At 27.4% G+C, this 27,987-nt stretch overlaps 1 protein-coding gene across 1 annotated transcript; it reads right to left on the bottom strand.

Moving 5' to 3' along the window:
- Positions 1–54: 54 nt before the first annotated feature.
- On the bottom strand, positions 55–27,987 carry LOC107440354 (putative NADPH-dependent quinone oxidoreductase VAT1L). The gene is made up of 10 exons (XM_087161147.1): positions 27,639–27,987; positions 17,755–17,884; positions 12,858–13,073; positions 10,714–10,856; positions 9,425–9,528; positions 8,067–8,122; positions 7,659–7,853; positions 6,704–6,787; positions 6,494–6,584; positions 55–4,157 (listed from the first exon to the last, which is right to left on the bottom strand). Coding segments are annotated over exons 1-10 (1,221 nt in total). The 5' UTR covers positions 27,839–27,987; the 3' UTR covers positions 55–4,155.

Genomic DNA, 27,987 nt, shown 5'->3' with positions numbered 1-27,987 from the left:
GTATCAATGGATAGACAGACAAACCCTTATTGTGACAATTCATTGAAACTTACACTAGTTCTATAATTTTTATTTTATCACATGAATTGTAATACATCACAAAATTGCAACATTTATTGTAATAAGTAACCATCACAAAAATACACTTTGACTATTTTTAATAACAATATCGACTAAATTTATTTTTAAGAATTTATATATTCAATAGTGTTATATTATAAACGCTTTTCAACTTTTTTCACAAAAATTTAGATATGTACTTTTCTTTTAGTATAAAAATTATATTTCCATACAAATTAAACAGTTTAAAAAATATTCCAATCATAAATACTTTTGCACAAAATGGACTCAGTTCAATATTTAAATTTTATAATCTAATATTTGGCTTATAGATTCATTTCTAAGAACTTCAAAAATCACAAATATATATATATTTGATTGATAAATACTTTTTATTGAAGCATTTATTATTATTTTTTTTTGAACTTGTTGACATATCTATATGTATAAGCAATTTCAAAATATTAAATTTATTTTCATAATTATGGCAGTAAAATCACACCTGCTAAGTTCACACAAAAACCACACTGTTCCTTAGAGCTATAAACTACTCTATTTAATAAACATGGACGATACACACGTTTTAAAATATAAACACATACACATGGATTTCACAAAGGTTTTATAATAGAAATTTACCAGGAAAGTTAAGTGCTGGAGAGTATTTTTTTAAACATAGTAACATTATAATTATTTTGAAAACAATTGATTCAACATCGATTTTGAATACAGTAAAAAATAAAATACAGAAATGCACTAAACTCGTTAAGCAGCAACGTCTTGTTGAGAAATCTCATATTACTAAGTTACATTAAGCAATATACAAGCTCTGTAATGGTTAGTTAAAACCATCATTTTTGGGAGGGGGTAAAGCTCACATAACTTAAGTAAAAAAAAGAAATGAAATTTTAGAGAAATAAGCAAAATTATTTCTGATTCGTAAAAATATCAGTTTAAAAAAATCGATTATTTTTTTCTAAATTAATTGCTTTAAAAAAGACAAATAAGATCCAAAGATTTTTTAAAGCAGTTAACAAAAAAAGTTTACTACGCTTAAAGAGAGAGAGCATTAGTTAATAGTTCGATATTCATTTTTAATAAAGCATTTTATGTAAAGAAATAAAATCTGTATTTTCCTCATCTATGCTATATATATGACTGCGAATATTGAAAACGTAATGTGCTCAGAATTATATCTTGATTATTCATGGAGCAATCAATCTCATGTCCCCGAATGATTAAGATACTAGATTATGTGACGTTTTTAGTATTCAATGTGTGTCACATAAGGCTGTTGTCATTTATTGTCACAGTACTGGCTAACGTTATGTATTAATATTTTTCCTAGAAATTAAATTTTAGAAAATGGAAACAGTTGATTTATATTGAAACTTAAGGTAGCAACATACTTAAAAAGTACCTTATATAAGCATTCAGTTTATTATGGATTAATTTTTAAGCGATAAAAGTACCTTAAATAACCATATTTTTACAACATTATAAAATAGCATTATTTTTTAAGCACTTAAATGTTTTTCATAAAAAAAATAAAATCTTTGTTTTTAGAAACTTCTTAAATGTACCAATTAAAAGATTATTTATAAAAATATTAATCCTGATTTTATTTTCTTGGTTTAAATTACAGTCTTTTTTTTCCAGTGTTTATTAACGTTATTTTTATCAAAATCAAAAGGAAAGCTTGTTGGCAACAATACAAGCAATTTTTTTTAAATATTTGTTAGGTTGTTTTGGATAAAATATCTGGCAATGATTTTCAACGCAGACGATTTTATTTTAAATGTTGAGCAATAATTAAAAGAACATCTGTAAAACGTTTGGTATGAAAACAAATGGTTAAAATAATTCGAATTTTTAATAATAGCTAATAATTAGAATTTCGATAGGTTAATACGATGATCACTTTTAACAACATTTGTGATGTCTGCAACTAACAAAGAATTTGGAAACGATGTTAAAAAGTTATAAGGTATTATTTCTTACTGATTTTGGTTTCTTTAGAATTTTCTTTTAAATTTATAAGACATCTTTCTTTTTGAAACTTGACGTATTAAACTTTATTTGTATAAAATATTCGTAAACCACTTTTCTGTCCAAAACTTGTCTTTATGATATAATATAGTAGGAAAGGAAATAATCATAAAAAATAAGAGTGAGGTGGGGAAAAAAAATTACTTATTGTCTAAAATCCTAAAATGTAAAACAATTCCTGATTTTGTATTAACTGAGGGTTTATAAAAACTAGGTAACACAAAAATTAAATTATATGTCTTTAAAGAAGAAATATGCATTTGGTTTCAGATTAGTTTCTGAATATATTTCATGCAGTTTTTATTTTTGCTAGAGATGAATATCTTGTTATGTGATTTGTTAGGTTTCTAGCAAAAATAAAATGAACTTTCTTTTTCAAAAAAACAGCAAGAAACAATTCAAATACGTATATATTCTTTTTTAAAAAAGTTCCAAATGAAGTAATATATATTCTACATATATTACCAGCTAATTAATAAATTAATTGTATAATATCAATGTTCATATAAAATATTAATACTTTAGATTTAGATCATCAGAAAAATGTATTTCAGAGTTACCGTAATAATTGAATGGATGAAAATGAATAAACAAACGAAAAGGGAAATATTATTTTAGTTATGTTTTTATAGTGCATTGTTTAGTAGACTCATGCAACACTTAAGGCTGCAATTAATTTATCTTATTTACTACCGAGCCGTTGCAAATGTTTTGCATATCATTAATAAGCAAATACTAGCTCGTAAGTTACAAAACACGTTCTTTAACATATAAATGGTTATTATTACTATTTCTTTAACCATTCATCATTATATTTCGTTCATTTATCGCACGTTTAAGTTTGTTTTCAACTTTAAGATTGCATGTACGTGTTGTAAATATTATAAGTAATATTTCAAAAATTGGATGCATAAAACAGCATGATGCAATGCATTAAAAAAGAAACGTTACAAATTTTGTATATCATACAATTTTTCAAGATAAAACAAATTCATAGTTCAATGGCAAGAATAGAGTTTTTAATGCTTTTTTAATTAATATTGTTCATATCAATAAAAAAGCATAATATAGCTGCAACTTTCTTCACAACATATAAACAAATACTATAGCTACACATGACTAGATTGATTTGTGCTCAACAATTCGTATAGATGCCAAATGTATTTCACATAAATAAATATTTTCATTTAAGAGCATTAATTTATCTATTTTTCTTCAGAAAACGCTTGCATACTTTCGTAACTATTAATAATTATTAAAAACTAATTGTTAAAAAAATTATTTGGTTAAAACTTGCTATAATTTATCAAAAAAGACGCCATTAGATTATTATTTAGCTAGATTTTCATATTCTCTCATTACTTGTTAATTTTAATTTAAGCTTTAAATTGAGGTAAAAATATATATATATATGTCCATTTAATTTATTATTTTAATTAAATTTTTTTTTCTATTTCTCTGTTGTTGTTTTTTTAAAAAGAAAGAAAAAAAAACGGCAGGCGACTTTTAATATTAAAACGAAATCTTTCATTTTATTTTATTTATCAATTTATTTAATTTTTGGAATAATAAAAATTGGAACAAAAAAAAAATCAACTTTTTATATTTGAATGAAATCGCATATTTTTTTAGAACCTAATTTCGCTACGTATAATTATTGAGAAATGGTATTAATATTTGGAACTTTAACAGACATGATACAATTATTGTATTTCAAAAAGGTTTGGCACCTATGGAGAAAAAAAAAAATAATCAAAGGCATTCTAACTCTGCCACAACCTTCAAATATTGCACTACCAAGAAAAATGAGAGGTTTTCTAAAACGATAAGGAACATTGTAATATACGTAATGATATTAAACTATTTCAAACAGAGCTAAATAACAAAGGGATAGAATTTTAACAAGCAACTGGAAGCACCACAACACCGAGTAATTTAACGCTAAGCCAATTAGTTGAAGCATAACGAAGTTTACTTAACCCTTTTATTTTCTGCATATGAAAAGAGGAAACTATTGATGGTACAAATGAAACATTGTTAAGTTTTTCCTGAAAAAAAAAAAGTCAGGCTGTTAATTTCCTACAAAGGAAGTTATTAAATATGCAGCTAATGATTTTGTACTGTGATTAAACTTGTTTGAATATTGATTTACCTTTTTTTGACAATTTATCCTTCCCAGATTTTGTATAGATATTGAATTCTTTAGTCACAAACATTAGTTAAGAACTAGATAAGTTTAGTAATATTTCAAGCTTTAATTGTAGAAAGAAATGTCAATGCGCCATAAAGTGAAATATAAAAATATGTTTAAAAATTATTAACTAAGGGGGAAGAGCAGTTTATGTTCATGAGAGCTGATTTTGACGGACGAGCGGTCAAGTAATGTGCTTCTATCACATGACCCATCTTTATTGAGTAATAACTATAAAGGAGAACCGATTTTCCCATTATTGAATTCTGAGTACTTTTAATCCTTAAAATGCAACGTATGGTGATCCGACCACCTTTTTTCTTAAAAAAGAACAGAAACTGTTCTTCCCCCTTTATTTTCGATTGTATTCAATAGAACTTTAGCTATTTCTGTTAAATCAATTTTTTTATTGTTTTAAGTTTCTTGTAAATGATAAAGTATCTCGTATCTAAGGTTTTTGGCCCACAAAATGCTTTCCTCCACATCCGCAAAAGAAGTCTGCATGTGAAACTTATATATGAGTAAAACTTTGTAAGGAAATATATGTTACTGTTAACGTATGGAATGCTATGATTCTATCTAATGTTAAGTCATCGTATAGATTGCTTGGCGCGTTTTTAGGAAAGTATGAAATAATCGAACGAATGCTTAAGCCGTCTATTGAATGACAAATTCTCTCTTAGCGAACTAGAAAACATGTGAATCATTATGTACTGGTCTAGCCAATGCATAAAACGCCATTGGCAATGTATGAAATATTAATAATTTCATACTTTGCCGGGATAGCCTGGTTGGTAGGGCACTGGACCCAAGTCCAAGAGTTCGTGGGTTCGATTCCCACTGGCCGAAGACTCCTCTTGTAGTAAATGGTGACTGATGCAAGTTAAATCTGTCGAGTCAAAAAGTCCTCCATGTTCCCATAACAAATCATTACCTCTGGCGGAACTGATCCAGGCGTTTTCTTGTCTTCTGGATTGGTTCAAAATTACAAGGCTACGGAGTTGAACATTAGTAGCCGTAAATCCAAAATTGGATCGGCTGTTCAACGACGGTTGTACAAGGACTGTACTGGACTAGGAATTCCGTAGAAAGTCTGATAGCATACTGTCTGATAGCATTAATGTATATAAACTACCCTAAGGAACAAATTTTTTGGCCCATCTTTACAATTACTTTATCTTTCCTAGTTCGGGTGTGGAGATTTCAAACCTGAAATTAGTTTTTACTCTTAAGGCTACAGATATTTTTAAAACGGCATTTTCAGTCTATTTTTAGTAGAAAGGAGATGGCGCAAACGTTGCGACCAATTTTCAAAGGAGTTAGGGCAAATTATCATGATTAAGATTGCATAGAAACTCATGCTCAGAAATGTCGTCATACGCCATTAAGGGCGCTTTCCCTATTATGACGTTCAGAAACAGTTCTTAGTAGGAAAGAACACTTAGCGGCGTAGGAAAACATTACGCGTATGGGATCTTATGCAATTTTAATCCTGATGAAGTGCCCTAATTGCCCTAGAAGGTTATCGCACCATTTATGTAACTCCTTTTTATATATAACGTTTTTAAACTTCTATCTTTCGACGAAAGATAGATTGAAAGTGTCATTTAAAAAAATCTATATTTTGGGAGAGAAACTGATTGCAAATTTGAAATCATCGATGTAAAATTATTCAAGATTTGTTACAAAATATCTCATGCAACGGAAATTTTTTTTCTCCTTAGTGTTATCCATCAAATTTTACTTAATTTGAAATTGTTGTAAATCAGTGCTTCTTTTATCAAATAATGTTCAAGTCTCAATGTTTTATTAAAAATAAAAAGTTTAAACTGTAGTAGAAAATAGAAAACGATAATGGAAACATTCTGAGTGTTCATACAAAATCCTTTATTTGCACAAAGTAATGTTGCTCCCTTTATTTTACAGAAAAAAGTAATTTTTTAATAAATAAGAATAAATATTTTTCAATAAAATTGGAAGCATTCAGACACTTCTTGGATAGTATATGATATTATTTTTACGCAATATTATAGAATTACAACAATTTTATAACTTACTTAAAATCGGATTGATACTTTTAACATATTTTATGCAGAATGTGAGAGTTTAGTTTCTCTATGTGAATTTTTTTAAACATTGGAAGAAAAATGTGAAAACATTTTTAATTGCTTTAGAAAAAACATAATTACTTACAAGGAGGCGGTGTTTGTTCATCCTTGGCATCTGTATCCGTACTATCGCCCGAGAAAGATTTACCCTCTTTATCTTTGGAGGATGCTTTTGCCTGTAAAATATCAAGGATTATATATTCGTAGAGACTTTTGCCTAAAAAAATCATACTTCATTCCTGTCGTATTATCAGGAGATAATTTATAGAAATGACATAAATTTTAGCTCACTTACTTGTGGCTTAGGAGCTTTATCAGGCAACAAAGTAATTTTACCAATATTTTTGCGATCATGCATTTTTTGCATAGCTTCGGCTACCTAGTGAAGTAAAAAACAAGAAAAAACTCTTAACTTTCATTTTATTTCAAGTCTTAATAAACATTAATTAAGTTTATTTCACATCATTTTCTCTTTGATAATTTAAGTTTTTATAATTATTTATGTAAAAAAAATTTTTTTGTCTTGTAAATCTCTCAAGAACTAATCAACAGGTTTATTTCGTATTTTAAATTTATGCCCATAAAACTACTAATCACTTAGAGAAAAGATGTTTTGGTTCTGACAACTTAGTTTAATTTACGAATATTGTTTATTAATTATCTTCAATGTTTAATTTGACTTCAATATCAATTTTATCTAGATGCATAAAAATCTCATTGTTAGAGGGAAGATAATTTCGTTGTTTTATAAATTAACTTAATTTGTAATTAATTTAAATTTATGTTTAACAGTTATTCGATACTAATTGTATGTAAATAAAGATAAATAGTTCTATTTAATTATTACTAGTCTTTAGCATTAACTCTTGAGTAGTAATTTAATTAGATATTAATAACTGTTCAAACTTATTATTTTAGGGGAAGAATGTCCAGAAGGTGCGATTTATTCTGGTCTCACTAATTTTTATAGAAAATTTTCTTTATAGACTAAATGTAGTTAATTTGACTTTTAGTGGAATAAATTTTTTTCTGTCTTGATATAAAGAAGATAATATCTTCTTTATAATCCATTAGATACTTGGAAAGTCAATGGTTAATAAACCTAGATGTGATATTTAATGGTCTCCTTAAAAGGAATTAGTTATTTTAATACATTGAAAAAGTAAGCTCATTACCTTAACTTGGAATAATAGTGTGTTAATGATAGTTAATAATTATAATAATTAAACTTGAAAGTGCTTATTACTCACGTCTTCAAAGGCCCATCCCGAGTCAGTTATGACTTTAATTTTCTGGTTTTCCCAAAGTTTAAATACTTTGTCGACCACATCTCGAACATAGTCATGGCACCCTTGTTGATATAGTAAGTGGCGTAGATGGAAACCTGCTAGAATTTTGTTTTCATCAAAGAGCTTTATTGGACTCACTTTATCAACTTGCCACCACTAGAAATGAAGTAGTTATAGTAAAAGATGAGCAGCAAAAGCATGGTCTTTTTACAGTAATAGTGGAACAGTAAAAGACAGTTCATGTACAGAATATAGAACATATTACAATGAAACAGGTATGTTAAAAGAAAATCTTATTTATAATTATAATACAAATTTTATTACATTTTTCTAATTAAATTATGCTATTAAAGAAATCAAAATACTTACTGATTTTGCGAAGCTGAAAAAACTTTTCGTTTCTCCAGATACAATACTTGATGTCCCTATAAATGAATATAAGAATTACTTTTCTAGAAAAAATGCCTGGAATAATTGATGTCTTGCACCAACCACAGTGCTCAGTGGCGAGCAAATCATGGGTTACAATCACCTTGTCATCGTGCTAACCGTGAGAGGTCTTTGTGGTTTTCCTCTCCATGTTATTTAAATACGGGTTAGCCCCATCAAAAATTCCTCCTTGAAGGTTATTTTGTCCCAATGTTTAATGCAGAAGTTCCTTTGTCTTCTGGGTTTGGTTCAAAAGGATGCGGAGACTAACATACTGTAAACTCATAATTATGTCTACTTTTCAACGCCGTTTATATGTAAGATAAACATTGTTATCTAAACATGTGGTGAATCTGAATTAATCCAAACCCAGTAGGAAAGTGAAAAAAAAAGGCATGCTATTATAGGTCTAATTGCAATAATTTAGTTTTGCTTCGTAATTTAATGTATTTTTGATCAAGTGAGCCATTTCAAGATAAGATTGTATTGCGTTATTGATGCTTTTTCGTTACTTTTTATTTATTACATAAGAACTGAGTAATTAAATTTCTTGCTGAGAGATTTTGATTATCTTTCTTTCGTGCTACATATATATATATATATATATATATATATATATATATATATATATATATATATATATATATATATATATATATACAGTTCAAACCATTAAAAAAGCACTGAAAACATTGATAGACATCACAGTTATAGTGGAGGAAAATTTCGCAGGGGTTTGAATCGAAAAATTTTTTTTGACTCAAACTCATGTTTGTTAAAAATCAGAAAACATTTGATTTTATAAAAAGTATTTAGGAATATTAAAAATATATATATGTTCAAAATGTAGAATAAAACAAAGAAAAATTATAGACATATGAAAAAAAGAAGGGGGGGGGAAATAATAAGTAAAAAAATAACAAACAACAACTTAGAAGAAGAAAAAAAAAAGTGGATGAAATTTTATTTAAAAATCCGGAAAAAAAAAGATATAATCTTTTCATCAGCCCACACGATTATATCCGCAAAACAGAGAGATATTGCATCAATAAAGCCAAAGCAAAATATATTAATACAATAGTGTGAGGAGCACTCAAAAAATTTTTGTTATAAAAATTACAACAAATAAAATAGAATATATATATATATATATATATATATATATATATATATATATATATATATATATATATATATATATATATATATATATAGATAGATAGATAGATAGATACACACATGATAATCTCAGTATAACAGTGAAATTAGTCAATAAAACTAATAATAAATGATCTTACCATATAAAATATAGCGGCCTAATGGTTTCAGTAGGCTGTATCCTTTATTGACATCTTCACCGCAAACACAGTCTAGAACTAAGTCAACTCCATCTGGCAACAACCTATAAGAATGTTAGAAAAACATTGATTTAATTTATGATAAAACTTAATAAAACGAATAAGAAATCATAAAACACAGAAATTAACAAATTCTTGCAAATCTAATTCACTTATAAAAATCACCCAAGCATTATTTTATTTTATGCTGTCATTTGAAAATAATGTTAGAGAAACATTGTTTTATGTTCTAGCAAAAATTAATGAAGTTCATGGGAAATCGTAAAACAAAAGGCAATAACATCTTATCAAAAATATAGCAAACTGTCATCATTTGATTCGCAATAACTGAGAGATGAATATTTTCGTATAGAAATGCATTTCGTTGTTAGAAATAACACAAATCTAGGGTAAAAATATTGTTTCATTCTGATCTTTGAATTGAAAAATGTTTAACTTTTTTATTAATTAATTTTCAAATAGTTGAGTAAAAATGAATTTCATTAACGTTTAATGTCGTGGAATTAACGTTTAACGTTAATTCCAAGATTTATATGTTTGTTTAAATAGAATCTTGAAGTAGTAAGAATAATTTTAGAATACTTTGTACAGTGTTCAAAAATCAATAAAGAAATAATTAAAATAGATAAATTTTGGGCTTAAATAAACAAGACTTTTGATCTTATGATCGGATTTTAACTTTTATTTCTCAAGAACTATTCAAGTGATTTCCCTCAAATTTTGTATTTTATTATTTAGAATTACAAACTTTAAAATGATCGAAATATCTGCATAGCTTAAAATCCAAAATTTTTTCGTCTAAACAATACATTAATAAATAATAAAGAATTATTAAGGATTCTTTTTTACATGAAATTGTGTTCGGAATTCGACCGAATTTCATTTTATCCTATACCGTCGGAAAAAAAGTATATTTATTCAGAGAAAATGAAGGTTTCTGTCTGATCTCGTGACTTAAAATAACGTCTTCACTAATCAGCATATTTAAAGTTCAGATCTCAAACCATTGAGATTGAGTTTTATAGTAATTGAAAATCCGATTAATAAATCAAAAGTTATTAAAACTCCTTATTTTAATTTATTTATTATTATTATATTTTTTTTTTTTGAACAAATTTTGAAACAGGGGAAGGAGTTCCCTAATAAGGTTTCACCTCTGAAGGGTATTTCTCTTAATAGTTCTACACACAATATAAATACAATAAGATAATTAGAAATTAAATAATTACTTTTTAGTTTCTTGCACATAATCTTGACTATGATCAAATAAATGAGTAAAATATTCTGCTATTGCTTCATGCTTATGTTTGGAGGCTGTTCCGATGAGAGTCACATCAGATACAGATTTGCAAAGATTCGCAACAGCGAGACCCTTAAAGGAAAAGAGATTAAGAATATTTAGCAAAGCTTACTAGATGATCGAGCTGTTAATCGAGTTACGACATGTATTTCGACAAGCAAAAAAATATATATTTATGATTTAAATCTGTTATTCCAGTAATGTTTTTTTAATGCCCTTTCTTTTCTTTATTCACTCGCTGTATCAAGAATCATTAATAGGAACATTTGCTCGAGAGCATCCCACCAAACACATTTCTTAAGAATATATATATTTTTTCTAATGCCCACCTGGAGAATGACCTTTCGTAATACAGGCATCTGAAGAGCAGATTTGTTGGCCACTCTTTCAGGGGCACCATGTCAGGTGGGCCAACGCTGCTCCCACAGTAAGGACAGATAATACAGAGAAGGAAGGAGCATCCATGCCTTGCCCGGGATTCTGACCCAGAACCTTTCTGATGAAGGCTAGTTCCCTAACCCCTACAGCGGCCGATCGGCTATACCAGTAATGTTGCATACTTGAATTCAATTAAGAAAATACGAAATCATCAGTCGAATATCGCAGATAGCTTTCGATTCAAAAGACATTTTGTGAGAAATTAAGATATGTGAGAAAAGCCATGAAACTCTTCTTATGGGCCAGGTCTTTTGAAATCACTGAATTAATGGTGTAAATTTATAAGTCTTTATACAATTAGTAACGTTCTTAACATAAACGAGTTTTTAAATAAAATGGAATGTTTACGAACATGTTTTATTAACAGCTAAATATTATTTTTTGAAATTAATTTTCTCCAACTCAATGGGTTTATGCAAAGTGTTTATATCAGTCCTATTGTTTCAGATATGTAGGAAAAAACTGAAACTTTTCATCACGTTTAAAATTATTAACTAAGCATAAAGGAAAAATAAGAGATAAACTCGTAGGTATTGGGCACGAAATATTGATGAAACGTGATTGACTGAAACGAAGTATCTGTACTAAATACAGAAAAGGAGTTTGATAAAAGTGGAAAAAGGATAAATAATTTCTTATTCGTTGATTTACAAAGCCGAAATTCATTTTATTTTATTCAAGAATTGTCAAACCCTATCGGAATCTTGTAATTTTGTATCCAACTGAGAAGACTAAAGAGATAACGAATCATGCACTGAGTCAAACTAACCACCGTGGAGGAATTTTTGACTAAAATTAACCAGCTTCGTTACGTGGTGAAGATAGCCATAAAGGCCTGTCACGGTTAGCTTAAGATGAAGAGGAGTTTTCTTTAACATTGAGTTCAGTGTTGAAATTTATCAAAATACGAATAAACTAGTCATTCTCGAGGTTTAAACATGGGTCCCTTCATCAAGAACTTTGCATATTCTAAGTTATTTCGGTTCAGTTGCTAACAAATCTCAATTATTGAGGTGTTTTTTTTTTAAATAATTTTTCTTTTCTTTTCATGATCTGAAATGACTCTTGCTCATTTTTTTATACATAATTTTGGCACACACCCTGAGAAAAATTACGGTTAATACTACCAGAATAAGGTAACGCGGGTAATAAAGACACTGTTTACCGTGTTTCTAGCTCTATGGGAACACCAAAATTCTCGGAAATTTTTACCGAAGCTCTCTGATAATGATTTTGGTAAAATTACTAATAAAATACGGTTTTATAAAATGTGATAAAATTTGATAATTTTATCATCATGCTTTAGAGCACTGCATAAAAACCACCTATTCGGTTATAAATTTGTTTTTCAGTTTTGTATTTTTTTTTACTAAATGTGTGGTAAAAACAATAATTTTAAAAGCCAAAATTTCCAGTAAACAGTTACTATATGAAGGGAAAAATTACCAAATGAATGGCTTTAGTACCATATATTTTGGTTTCTATGACCAGAATTATGTTTTATTTTTCCCCCTCTTTCTTTTACCAGAAATGTTATTACCAAACACCACAGTAATTTTACTAGAATTCTTTTCGCTACGTACAACGCAAAGCTACTTTTGTTTTTAAATGAAAGCTACAAGAATTTTTACTTACCACACTCCCGCCTGCTGAGTGTATTATGACTTTCTGCCCTTTTTGTAAATTTCCAATATCAAATACTAGACAATAGGCAACCACGTAATTCATGAGGATTGACACGGCTTCTTGAGCACCCATACCTGGAGGCAAAGCGTACACATATTTTGCCTGAGCACACACAAGTTCTGCCCATGCTTTGTATTCCGTTAAAGCTGCAACGGTATCTCCTACCTGTGAATGAAAAACAAAGAAATATCTAAGAAACGCCTTAAATAATTATATTAAATAATCCAACTTTCAAGTTTCATAGAGAATAAAAAATATGGTTAAAATTTAAGATGGATTCAAACGGACGCCACTCACAATTATTCAAAAAATCATACTTGTATTTTTTTAAAGATTATTGTGCATTAAAAATCCATTGAAAAAGAACCTTTGAAGCTTATAAAACATTAAAATCAAGAGTTATAAAAAAGGGAAAACTTCATTCAAAGTTTGATTATTTTTTATTTATGATCTCTAAAAAAATAGAAAATCGGGTAAATATTTTCCGAGATACACTGTAAAAAATTCGGGATCAAATTACCATATGAAGTATCGACACTTTGGCTGCATCATCTGTAAAATCCCTTTTACAGTAAAATCCATTTTCAGATAGTCTTAAATCTATCCCAATTAAATGATGATGCTATTATTTTTAACTTTTGGGAAAATATGCGTCTGATTTTAACTTCGTATTTTATATTTCTGCAAATGTCAAATGTGAATAACATTATCTCACTATTTAAAAAAATAATAACTATGTAAAACTAATGAATGTAACTATTTTCTTTTTAATTGCTTTTAAACCAGGGACTCTTGACGATTTTTTTTTACTTTTCATTGAGAAAAATTCGGTTAATGCTAACAAGGGATTGAGTTGAGACTAATTGCTATGTTCATTAACTCATATAAAATAAATCTTTTAATAGCCGATTTTTACTTATTTTTTTATACTTTTATTTATTTTTTTGTTTCTGTTGTAATTCAAAGAAAATGAGGGAAGGTTTGAAGCATTTTGAAGAAAAGATATTTTCTAATAATGTATTATTGAATAAAACTTGGTTAATTCGGATTTTAAAAATACTTCTGACATCATTATACAGTAAAATGAAAAAGTTGGACTCCTAAAGTTATCATGGTATTTTGAAATTATTGAATCCTTTGCAGGTTGAATTCTGTAATGTCTTCGTTTTTTACTTACCATTTATTGCAAATAATGCAAATTCTTTTCTTTCAAACAGATATCACAACTTAGATAAGCCTAGTCTATAGCTTATTCCGAAATTATAAAATTCTATAACAGCTAAGAATTATTTACCTTTTATAGATATGTTGTTCCTCGACAAAAAAAATGAATAAAATATAAATAAATGAAAAATAAATTAATTAAAATAAATGAATAAATCGAAAAAACAATCAAATAGATTAATTTATGAACTGTCAAATGATGATTCATTTAATTTATACTACTGTAAAGATAATTTTTGTCAGCTGAAGTTCTACAAGCACTGAAGGCCCGATCATTCCAATTTTTTTTAAAAATAAATTGCAATTACAAACTTTTTCATTTATTGAGATATTTTATTATTAAATTTATTAAGTTCAACAACAATTAACTTTCACGGTAATAATTTTCAGCTATACGTCTAAGAAAGATTTGCAACAAACTTTTTTGATATATTTATCAGTGGGAGTCAATATTTCCAATGCTATAATGAAACAGAAGCACATACATGTTAGTTAAAAGAAGAATGCTAATATTTGAAGATGAACTATAACGGAGGTTAATTAAATTGTCATTTTTGAATCATGATATTTCTTCGTTCTTTTTTTTATATATTAATAAAATATCTAATGTATAGAATACATAGTACGAGATATAATAGAATTATACTCGAATAGCAGAATTATACAAGGAAGAAGTTTGGTCTACTTTTCTGTTCTAGAAATATTTGTTTTTATAACAAAATATTTTTACAAAAAGATTTAAATTGCATATTGGGGTATCTATAACTAAGCAACAAATATTTTTTTTTCTCCCAATGCCCACCTGGAGAATAACCTTTCGTCATGAAGGCATCTGAAGTGCAGATTTTGTTGGCCACTTTTTCAAGGGGACCATATTAGGTGGGCCAACGTTGCTCCCACAGTGAGGACAGATAGTACAGAGAACGGAAGAACATCCATGCTTTGCCCGGAATTCGAACCTAGAACCTTTCTGATTCAAGACCAGTTTCCTGATCCCTACACTGGCCGGTCGGCAGTAACAAATATTTAGAGGTGGAATAAGATTTAGAGCGAGTATGCCGTGTTCCGAAGGTAGTTTTCGATAGTATTTGCTGAGTAAATTTGTATCCAGCAACTGCACTTTAATACGATTGTTCCATGTGAAAAAAAATTATTTTTCGAAAATTGATGACAAATATAACCGAAATGAAGGTGCACACAAAAAGTTTTTCGCTTATCATTACTTTAAGACTATTCAAGCGCAACAAAACCCAACATAATTGGCTAGTGTCAGTTTTTGCACCTTCCTTGTAAACCTCTCCATCTTTTCCAAGTGTTAAATAATTATATTTTAATTTCATCAGTTTTTATTAAAAAAAATTTTTTTTAATGAAAAATGCTTTAAAATTGAATTAATTATTCCGAATAATGTATTTTTAAATTGCCGAAATCAAATTCCTCGAAATTAGCTTATTTTTGAATAAAATAACGAATTAAAAAGCATAAAAAAAACCTAACTTGAAAAGAAAATATGTTTCAGTATTCTTAAGAGCTTTTAAGGCAATCCGTTTAAACAACTCTTTTCTCTCTTAAAATTTTCTTAACGAGGTAAACTGTCGAAATTGTAAGTTATAATCTGACTATCTTCGTAAATCAAAGAAGGAAAAAAAAACTGAACAATATAGTTCTTTTTTGTGACTTTTTTCTTGCAGAAATTATTAAAGGGACTTAGATGTATCTAAGAGTAAAAAAAGCAAAGCACAATTTTAATTCCTCTTTTCGATTAATTAATACGTTTATCACAACTTTTATTACTAATAACAGTATTATATAATATTAAATGCTCTTGAACAATTTAATATTGAAGAAAATGTTATAATTTAATTCTGAAAAAAAGTCACATAATTTATTAATATTTTTAACGAAATAAAATCACATAAAAATCAGCTAAATTAATAAAATAATGTTAATCGGTGAAATGTAAAATTTTTACACTATGTATTTAAAGAAATTAAACCATTAAACGCTACAAAAATCTCACACTTTTAGTTGTCTAGAAAAAAAATTAAAAAAAATATCCTAACAAATTAATATTTAAAAAATTAATATATTAAAGTAAATTTTATATTTTAATTCTGAAAGGAGCCACATTATTTTTTAATATTTTTAATGAAATAAAATCTCTCAAAAATCAACTACATCAATAAAAGAATGTCAATCGGTGAAATGTAAAAGTTCTAAACTATATATTTCAAGAAATTAAACCATTAAAATTTGAGAAAATCTGAAAAAAATTTTTTTTTAAATATCCTAAAAAATTTTTATTAAAAAAAATGAAATGCTAACATTTAAATTATGACTATGATAATTTTTTTCTATACGTAAAAAGGAAAACAAATCCGATAGAATAATTCTTTTTTTGTAAGAAAATGTCTCGATATCCTTATGAAATAGAAATTACTATAAAAAACTAGGAAGCAATAAAAAGAATGCAATTTTATGGACTAATAATTTAAGGTATATTTTCGTTATCGTTCCTAAGGTTTCAATTTTAACATTTTTACTGTTGGCTAAAGAAGCATACAAACAAATAAAAACATAATTTAAAAATTTTTACAAAGTATTTTGTGACTTGTTCATAAACTGTAAAACATGTTAGTGTCTCTCAGCACCAAAATTAAGGCAACTACTTTACACAAAGTGGTGTAGAAAAATACTACAGATAAATGTTCACACTACACACAGAACCAAAAATAGCTTCTGGTGTAGTCAAACACCAAAATCTTTCACTTATTCAAGCTGGTAAAAAGTAGCTGCCATCATCTTGACATTCCGTAAAATTGCCATTTATAAAAACAATAAGATTTGATACACGTACGAATCAGTAAAGCTATTTTTAAGAAACAATTTAAAGTAAGAACAGTTAGTTTAGGAAACATACACGCACTTATTCTTAAAATATAATCAGTTTGTAAATCAATTATAAGCGTAGCACGCAGATAATAAAATTAAGAGGAATTTGAATCAGGCTTGAAAAATAAAATATTATAAAACTATTTAATTAATTCATACATTTAAAATATAATTATCCTTATAACAACAACTAAAAACATACTTGCATTTAATTACGGGGAACTTCTGTTTCGATAGATGTATATCAATGGCAAAACAACAAACTCACGCTATTCCTTATTCAATAGTAAACTTTTTACAAAAAAAATGCCACTATTGGCGTGTTTGGGAAGCGAAAACTGTTCTCGAATGGTGTAAACAACGTTGAGCGTTATCTTGGTGTAATATCATCTTACATTGTTGTTAGATTAAACTACACCCTTTAAAGTATATATGAACCCTCGATTTGGTGTTAACTTATAATAAAGCATTCTTTCACACAATGCTTTGGGTTATTTAACAACGAATTAAGAGAGATATTACAATACTGTCATTTCAGAATGAGGAAAAATCGTTTCAAAAAATGCAAAGCTTTTCTACATTTCGTATTAAGGAACAGCTTAATTTTTTATAAAAAACTAAAAACTATAAGGAAAAACAAACTCTTTACAAAACAATTTGTTTTTATAATTTTATAAATTTGTTTTGATCGTTCGGCAATGTATTGTAAAGTTAGGTATCAAAATATTACCTTAAATTCTGTGACACCTTCTCCAATAGCTTCGACAGTTCCAGCGCATTCAAACCCCATCACGCATGGAGTTTTCGGGGGATTATCGATTGCCCCCTGTCGAGCCATCAGGTCCAAGAAATTCAAACCACTAAAATGAAAACAAAAATTACTTGACACTTGACGCAATTTTCAATACATTTAAATATAATTCGTTCATGAGCCTTGAAAAAACTGTTGAATCGTTAAAATTCTAATAAACCATATAACCATGTTACGAAACAAAAAAGGATCTAATATACAATAATTTTTACAGTAATAATTACTGTAAAATCATTCTAATTAAATAAATATTACTGTGAAACTTACGGCATAATCTTTGAAGGTAAAAATGGATTTATAGGTAAATGGATTTTACTGATGATCCACCCAAAATGTCGGTAAATTAATCAGAATTTTTCACATTGTACGGGTAAACTGGTTGAGACTGACTTAGGATAGCATGTTCGTTGTAAGAGTAAACCAGTTAAGAGGTTAATTATTTTTTAAAATAATTATAAAATCATATTAAAGTTTATTGCAATACTATAAGAGGTCTTTCTCCTCTCTATTGAACTCAACTGTCAAAAGGGTGAAGACGGGGAGGCGAAATTCAAAATCTCTTTATTTAATTTTCACAAATTAACTGTTGGTGGATTTTTACTCTATTTGGTTATGTCATTCAATACATGTAAAACATAAGGTCGCTAAAGTGTGCGGTATATTAGAATCTGTTTTAATTTTATTCGACAACATCCTACCAATACAGTTCTGCAATTAGAAGCTTTTGAAAGGCAGTTGAATGGTATATATTTGTCTGCTTTCAAATTTTTGATTAATATCTTTGTTTTAGAGCAATTTAGGTTATAAGAATTTTTTAATAGCATCCAAATCGGTTTTCATCAGTTTAAACTGATTAATTAAAGTTTTAAAATTTGAAAACTGATAAATCTGTAGTTCTAAATTTCAGAATCAAAACTACAAATCGCATATTTTCATTGATTTTATAATTTTGAAGGAAATTTCATAGAAGTTTTAAAAATTAAAAAGCGTTATTTTTTCGAATCTAATAAAGCGACTCCTTGATTTTCCACCTCTTTTGAAATGTATGAATAATCTATCATCGAATAATAATCTATCATCAAAAGTTTGTTGAGCACAAAAAAAAAAAAAAAATCAAGAAAACGAAAATCAAAAACTCAACCTAAAATCTAAGATGGCGATGGTTGAGGTCACTTAAGAACTAGCAACATTATGGAAAGTCATTGAAGCTCCTATTTTGATACATTAATTAGTAAGATTAAGTCACTACTTAGCTGATAAAACAAACATAATCTTTGTTCAATAGATACGAAATTTGCGTAAAAACTTTTAAAATATAAGTCTCAGCCGTATTCTTGACTATGTCGTTTAATTGCCTTGGTGGCTCAGGGGCTAGAGCACTCGCCTTGCAATCAGGTGAACAGATTTCAAATCCCAGCTATTTCTGGTCGATTCGAATTCCGCACCGATCACAGTGCTGACGAAAATATCCTTGGTGTAGACGGATTCCTCTTGCCGTAAGGCTAACCATGGGAGGTTTTTGTGGTTTTCCTCTCCATGTGACGCAAATGCGGGTTAGTTCCATCAAAATGTCCTCCACGAAGGCAAAATTCTTCCAATACTTGATCCAAGAGTTCCCTTGTCATCTGGATTGGGTTCAAAATTATAAGTTTATGGAGTTGACCATTGGTAGACGAGCACCAAAAATTGAGACGGCTGTTTAACGACGGTTATAAAATAAAATAAACTATCATTTAATTTTTACATGTGTTGAAAGTTTACACTCCTTAATGTTTTATTTATTGAGCATTCTGTAATCTTTATGAACTCATTGCGAAAATCAAATATTTCCCGCAAGCAGTTTATAAAAATAATTTTCTTTATTTTAAGTAAGTGATAATTTTTACTTATTTATTTTATTCATTTATTTATTTTAATTATTTATTTTATTTACTTATTTATTTTATTTATTTATTTATTTTAATTATTTATTTTATTTACTTATTTATTTTATTTATTTATTTATTTATTCATTTTTTTGATCAAATTTTGAAAAGTCGAAAATTTGAATCCGTGAAAAAAATGAGAAATTTTTTTTTTAATGTTTCTTTAAAAAACATTTTTTTTTTCAATCTAACTTTTAACTTGGTTACAAAACAAATAAATATGAAATAATATATTATTATTTTTAATTATTTTAGTGCTTTAGTTAAGTGTTTAAAATAACTATGCAAAGCAAATTTTCTGTTAATTAAATTTAAAAAAATTTTATATAATAGTTAGACAATGACAAAAATAGTTTATAAATTTTTTTTAAAAATTTTGTGGCTTAAGAAGATTTTTCTGCTTTATGCATGAAAAATAATAGAAAAACTAGGAAATGGAATTCGGTAACTTTTGGAAGAAATAAAAAATAAATTAATAATAGGTAAAAAAAATCATAAAATTCACACACACCCCTCAAGAAAAAATAATTTTAAAAAAATTTCTCCATGCTAAAATTACTTTAAGTAAGAACGGATAAGAACCACGCTTTTCTTAATACATACATAATCTATATTATATAAAACGCTAATACGTACGTATGTATGTATCAATAAAACAGATGATATTTCTTTTCTCGCGCTGGCAACAGTTTTCATTTTTAATTGATTGGATTCGGCGCGCAAGAGCACGTAGTGAGCAACCAGATAACAATAACCAGAGTGAGCATTATCAGGTTGTCCAATTCAGATTCATGCACTAAAAACATGACAATATTTAATTTAAACTCAATTAGGAATTAATTAATTAATTGAAGTGAGAATGCTTTAAAAGGCCGCTGTTGAATTGATATTTTTCTACTGGGAGCTACCTAAACGTCCAAAAAAGTTTAAGTGTTTGTATAGAATGCATTGAATTTTTTTTATATTTCGCGTTTATTTATGCATTAAATTTTCACGCTTTAAAATGCAGAATATTAGTGAAGCAATATTTGATAATTTATTTTGCTAATATGTTTCTTATTTAGCTAATGTTTTGATTTTTTCACCATGTACAATCTAAATAGCTCATATACTTTTTTAAAAGCCAATAAGAACATTGGTAGAATTCTTCTACATAAGTACAATACTATGTCGTTGATGATAAAATACTATATCTTTGATGATAATATATTATGTCTTTGTGCTAGAACATTGTGTTCATTGGCGAGCGAGCGCAGCGAGCCATGGTTCACGGCGTGAACCACATAGGATTGCGTAGCAATTCTCGGGGGTCGGCGAGCGTTAGCGAGCAAGGGGCGGAGCCTCCTAGTTAAATTTAAAATATAAGCTTAAACTTAAAATGAATGCAACTCTGTTACACTTGTACATTACGCTAGTACATTGCTAGAATTTAAAAAATTTTACAATGCATGACGAACATTCCAATTTTTTTTTTATCGTTTTTTAAGTGTCGAATTAGTAAATATTTCCTTAAACTCATTCATCGCTTTGGAACTTTAATGTACTTAAACATTGTAAGCGAAAAACAACCTTAAATGACTCAAACAGACTTTTATGAGTTTGTTTTCTAAATAAAGATATTTAATGCTTCTTAACGGGGATGGCTATAAAGAAGATTGTCTACAATTAAAATAAGTTTCACTCACTGCTCGACCAGAAATAATATAGTCATCAATTTTAGCAATATTTTCTTGCATTTAATGAGCATCATGGTATTTTTGGTAATACGAAATGTTTTTATTAGACACTAAAATATCTATAACTCGACCATAAGTTGGTAATTTTTATAAGAGATCAATTTAAATATGAGAGATTAGTTTTACGATTATTTAAGTGTTTTGTCTCTTTTTCTAAACAATCTATCCAGAATCATTACTACTTTTAACCTGCATGAATTATTTTCGACTCCTTTTCAGATAAATAATAGCCTGAGTACGAAAAGCTAGTTTATTATAATATTTTTTTATAAAATTTTTTTATAAAATTTAATAACTAATACAAAATGATTGCAGTTGGGTCTGTCTAACCTTAGTGTGTTGAAAGTTAAAACCGAAATATTTTAAAAATTATTTAATAAGAAGTAGACCAAGTGCATTTAATTATAGATTGTTAAAAATTAATAAACATTGATTTATTACATTTACGACTGAGGATTCTATATTTGTTAGGAAAATTAGATTAGAAGAGGAGATGTTTAGTCCCTTTAAAATGTTATTAACCCAAAATGATTAACTCATGAGTTGGCAGACGCAGTTTTAATTAATTATAAAAAAATTTCCCAACCCGCCGCTATGAAAGAATTTCAAAATTTTGATTATTTATGGTAGTAAATATAACGTTTAAAAAAGAACATTGAATTATCAAAGACAGTTGAACTTGAAACCCTGAAAAGTTAACTAATTTAAATAATAGTAATAGGATATTTTTTAATATGAACTCTAATAGTTATAAAGAGTTTTTTTAGTGAAAATAATAATTTATGTTTTATTACGCATGTAAATATTATCAACTACAGCTATGATTTAACTGTAGAAATCACAATTTAAGGAATGGAAGACGTTTACTGATTTTAAATCTCGTTGGGTAGGATTTAGTTGATCTAGTTATGCCATCTAGTGTGAGGGATGTACAGTTTTAGAGTTTTTCATCATGTGAGTCAAATGGGGATGAGCAGAGTTGTATAACTTCTAATTAGCTGCTCGAGAGAGTTGAGAGTTCTGGTTGTTCAATGTGTCAATTAAAAGATGATGTGTATGAAGTAAAAATTTCTCTCTCTCTCTCTCTCTCTCACCCTGATAATAAATTTATTCAAATTGTTTATTCAATTGTTAGAGTTCATAATAATAGTCTTTAATACAACCTGAATAAAATTTTGACCGAGACAAGTTTTAGAGGACTTTATACATTATTATTAACTCGATAATAAATTTATTTAAATTTTTTATTTCTAAAGATAGAGTTCGAGACAATAATCAATCGAGGCATGCAGCCTGAATAGAATTTCGGCCGAGACAAATTTTAGAAGACTTGTAAACATATAGTACCTATTATATCTATTACTACCACCTATAATTATGATGACTATCTAATATAATTATCTCGATATTAAATTCATTCAAATTGATCACCTTTAAAAATAGAGTTCAAGAAATATCAGCATTTAAATAAATTAATTTAAATTTAATAAAATAATATAAATTTAATTTAAATTGTTTGCTTAATATAAGTGGCTAAGTCAAAGTTGATCTTAGTAAAACACATTTTAACTTGTTATTTTCCTCGTATGTTCAAAAATCAAAATTATTTTATAATAAATAATGTATTGCTTAAAAATATTCAATTGCTAAAAAATTGAAAAAGAAAGTGTATAAAAATATTAGTTGGAAAGTACCCAAAATGTATAAGGGAGGGGGGGGGGGGAGAAGTGGTAGTGTTCTGCAGAGAATGTGAACAATTTTATTTTAATTACTAGAAATATATCTTTTTTTTAGTTAATAATTGCACGAAAACTAAAAGCATTAAAATTTCATTAATTAAGTACCTCAAAACTATAGTTTTAAAGGGAAAAGTGCGTCCTCGTATTATTTGGGAAGTTTTTGTTTTTCACCGCCAGACGTCATATGAGTATTCAAACACAAGTTTCAAAACTTCGCAATTTTAACATATATTCATCATATTTTGATCGAATTTGAGTGTACTAAAAGTAATCAGTAAATTCCCATGTCTTGGTTGAAATGAAAGCTGTTATAGTTCTAGACCAGCTGATATTACGTTGTCCTAATCGTGCAGTTCAATAATCTAAGACAATTTTAATTTCATATTACGAAAATTTATTTTTAATTTTATCATTTATCAGCTTGAAAACGGTTTAAAACTAAGTCTAACTGATCTTTAAATCCTCTTAACCAATATTTGTAATGCAGTGAAGTAATTCAAGTAGACTTCCAATGAAGTCAAAAGCATACAGACATGACAATATTTAAATTGTTTTGTAAATAAGAATTTGCCATTTCATCTACATATTTTAGAAACTTATTTTCAGTTATTATTTTTGTACTCTAAGAAAACATTAAATTCTCCATAAAAAGTTTTATCAGTTCATTAAAATATTATCCTAATCATTATACAATAAACGTTTCGAGAATTATTTATATTATTTCACATTAATAACTTCCTTACGTCTTCTCAGAAAACTCATAAACGCATTAGAAGTTGCTCTTCAAAGCACAAACGCTTCTACTCTGGAGAAATTAAGCAACTAATGAACAGAACATTTAGTTTAAGTACCTTCTCATGTAATGCAAAAAAAAAATTATTTACTCAATTAAAGTGCTAGTGCAAAAACATGATTTTGAACAAAATATAAGAAATTGAGTTTATTATAAATTTAGAATCTCTGTACTCTTAGCTTTTTGAAAATACTTTACTTTTGTTTGTACTCCAAATATTTGCAAAGTTATAGCAGTTTTTGTGTAAGGTGATAACAGTGGAGAGACTAATAATCAGTTTAATACTCTAAATGCTTTTATCTCAAAATTAGATTTTGTTTCACATTTTACCCCACCTTAAACACGTTATCTCATATTATTTTTAAATTAATTGTCTGCAATTTTTCATAGGCGTTTATGATAATAGCGGACATATTTTGAACTACAGATTAAGAGAAAAAAGTTTAATTTCAATTTTTATGCATGTTTTTTCGAAAATACAATTGCGGAAGTTCTTAAAAATGTGCTTTCTTAAATACATTGATCCTCAACTCAGTAGTCTATGCGCTTGCTTTTAAGATAATTAAGTTAATAGTTCAAAACAAAGTTGATAGCCTTTTAATTAAAAACCTCAAAGGATTTTTATTTTGGGTTATAGAAATTTTCATGCAGTGTTTAGAGATATGCAGAAAAATGCCTTATTTCCACCTGAACATGGTTATTTAAAGAAAAAAAAGAGTATTTTTTCACTACTTTTATAAGTATAAGTTTTATAATTTCAAAATTTGATACTTATACTTTTTAAATTTTTTTTTTTTAAAGAGACATTTTTTGCAGTGTTTAGAGATATGCAGAAAATGTCTTATTTTCACCTAAACATAGTTATTTAAAGAAAAAACGGTATTTTTTCGCTAAGTATAAGTTTCATAATTTCAAAATTTGATGTTAATATTTTGAAAAAAGTTATCGACACTTGGCGGATACCTTGAATTTTAAACGTCTACTAATTCAGATGCAATTACTTAATACCATATTTAATAAAATACTGTGAATAAATTTATGATAAAAGAAATTAAATTAAAAATATATTCATTTGTTTCGCACATTTTTTACAACTAATAAAAAAATGTAAATATTACAAGTACATTTTCAATTTTTAAATGACTTTGGTTTTAGTGGCTTTAAACACTTACTTCAATAATAGCTAAAAATAATTTCTAATATATATAAATAATAAAACTTTTCCAAAACATTTAAGCATTCTCTCTATTAACTGAATGATTGATATCAATGAACATACAATAATTTCTAAATTATGCATCGAATTTAGCTAATAATATTTATGAAGAAAATCTATTCTCTTGCTTAATAAATTAAAATTAATCAAATACAAATTCTAATTATACAAATGTAATAAAATTCTCAATATACAAATATTAATTTCTGTGCATTATTAACAGGTCTAAAAAGCGTTAGACGAAAATTAAACAAAATTGGAATAAAGGTAATTGAAACATTTAAATAATAAAATAAAACATTGTTTTGCCCTGTTTTTTTATTGCCGGAAGTGAATTATAATAAACATTAAATCATATAAATTTAAAAAACGTGTAATTTTGTCAAAATTGCTCTGAGTTTGACATCAGTTTCTTCTTTTGAAAAAAAAAAGTTTAATTACAGACCACACAGAGAAAAAAATTATGGCCAAAACTACCGGAATATGGTAGAATTTCCTGTGTTCCATATTTTTTGGGAATACCAAAAAGCTAGGTAATTTTGACTGAAGCGCTTTGGTAATGATATTGTTGAAATTAACAATAAAATATAGCTTTATAATATGTAATAAAATGTGAGAAAAATGGCAAAATTTGATAATTTTATCACGATATCTTAGAGTATGGTATAAAAATTATTTATCCGGTTAATTTTAGTTTTTAATTTTGTACGTTTTACTAAAAATGTGGCATTGAGAACTATACTTTTAAAAATCAGATTTTCCGACAAACCGTTGCCAGATGAATGGAAAAATTGCCAAATAAATGATTTAAAAACTCTATCTTTTTGTTTTATTAACCAGTATTATAATTTTCTTTACTAAAAATTAAATACAGTGCAGTAATTTCACCATTTTTTTTCTCCGTGTACATTAAAAAATTTATTTATTATCAATTATTACTCTAACACAAAATTTTTATTATTAGTCATTTAGCCATAGGATTTCGGTTATTTTTTGGCCTAATAATATTTTTTTTAAAAAATTGACCATTGCGAAATTGATCGAAATTTATTGATATTGAAATAGTGTAAGCAAAGATTTTCAAGATTGATTAATTAATTATTTTTTAATAAAAAAAAACAATTATGCTTCTTGTAAAGCTGAAAAGATTCGGGGGATTTAATATATTAAATATAGAAAGATTTGCATGTATGTTACGTCAACAACTAGTTTAAAAAAAATCTACAAAAATATAATGAAAAGAGAGAGCATGAAGATAGTTCAAAAACTTGTAAATTGTTTTTTTTCTTCTCAATTTAAATCCTATTTCTGTTTACAATGAAAATTAAACTAATTTGTTTTACCCACTAAAACAATTTGTTTATAAATATTTTTCTAAAACAAATATTAAATTAATTAGTTACTAATAAATAAGATTAAGCAGATTATTAACCGATTCTTTGAAAATCGAACAATATGTTTTTCAAGCAAAATAAAAAATAAGTCGTTGCAACTTTCATCGAAAGAAAATCTTTTAGTAGTCACTCTTAAAATGAAGAAAGTTTTTTATACTAATAATTTTCACGAATAAAAACCATAAAACAAATATTAAATTAATTAGTTAATAAGCAATTATTGTAATTAGATTAATGAATAGTTATAAAAATCCCAGTTATACATATTTCAGATACAAAAAAGGCGTTGAAACTTATATAGTAAATATATGCATAAAATTACCTTTGGATAGTTATAAATGAGAGCGGCTTACTTGTTAATAATAAAAAGTTAACATAGGGACTTCAGGATTTATTTATTTTCTTAATAACCATTCCTGAAAATATGTTATAATGAAAAAGGTGTTAAGGACTTGGTATCGGCATTAAGTTAGAAACTCTGTGTGTTTTATAATGTCTAACTAGACATAATCCATTCATGTTTGTGACCCTCGCTTAAGAACTAAGGACAAAATTTTATATGTGAAAAAAAAAATAATGTGGTTACCATTTGACATCTTTCAGGATATATATATCGAAATATAATAAATTTATGAGACGAGAATCTTTCACAATTAAAAATTCTAGACATTTCTCTTATAAAAAATTTTCATTCAAAAATTTAATTATCCATGAGAAAAAAAATTTATTAATTTCGTGACGAAATACAGTTTAATATTGATCAACAAATATGAATGAAAAAAAAAGTATTTAAATTTAATAAAATCTTGGAAATGCTGACACATGACATTAACATATGGTCTCAAAATGTCAGAAGTTAACCTAACAGATGGTCTGGTTCAAACCGTGACAATGAAAACTGGTAATCGTTTCTTTAATCATAAATAAAAGAATTTTATGCACTGATTTATGTTCAAGTGCCTCATGACTAAAATGTGACACCTGAAACAGATTGACATACCATGCTTTTACTCTAATCAACACTTCACCCTCGGCCGGTGACGGCTCCGGCTTTTTCATGACTTTGACCGCTTTTAAGCCTCCGAATCCCGACAGCACGATGGCCCGCATCTCCTTAGGTGGTGGAGCAGACGATTCTTCAGCATTTTCGGTTGTGTTGTTTTCTGTCGCTTTTGAATCGTCTGTTTTTGAGTCACCCATTTCTTCTATGATTATAAATAGTAAGAATCAACTATTGTCTTCCAGTGGTCGAACCCGAAACTTCTCTATCTACTCTAGAATGACAGATGGTTTAATTGCTAGCGAGCCGCATCGCTGGTTAAGGTTGCTATTTCTGTGGAATTTTCTTC

This window comes from Parasteatoda tepidariorum, chromosome 4, assembly GCF_982258835.1.
Source record: "Parasteatoda tepidariorum strain Cologne lab strain chromosome 4, Ptep-v5.0, whole genome shotgun sequence".
Taxonomy (NCBI): domain Eukaryota; kingdom Metazoa; phylum Arthropoda; class Arachnida; order Araneae; family Theridiidae; genus Parasteatoda; species Parasteatoda tepidariorum.
The sequence above is the reverse complement of the archived record's forward strand: the minus strand, read 5'-3'. Positions and strand labels throughout refer to the sequence as shown.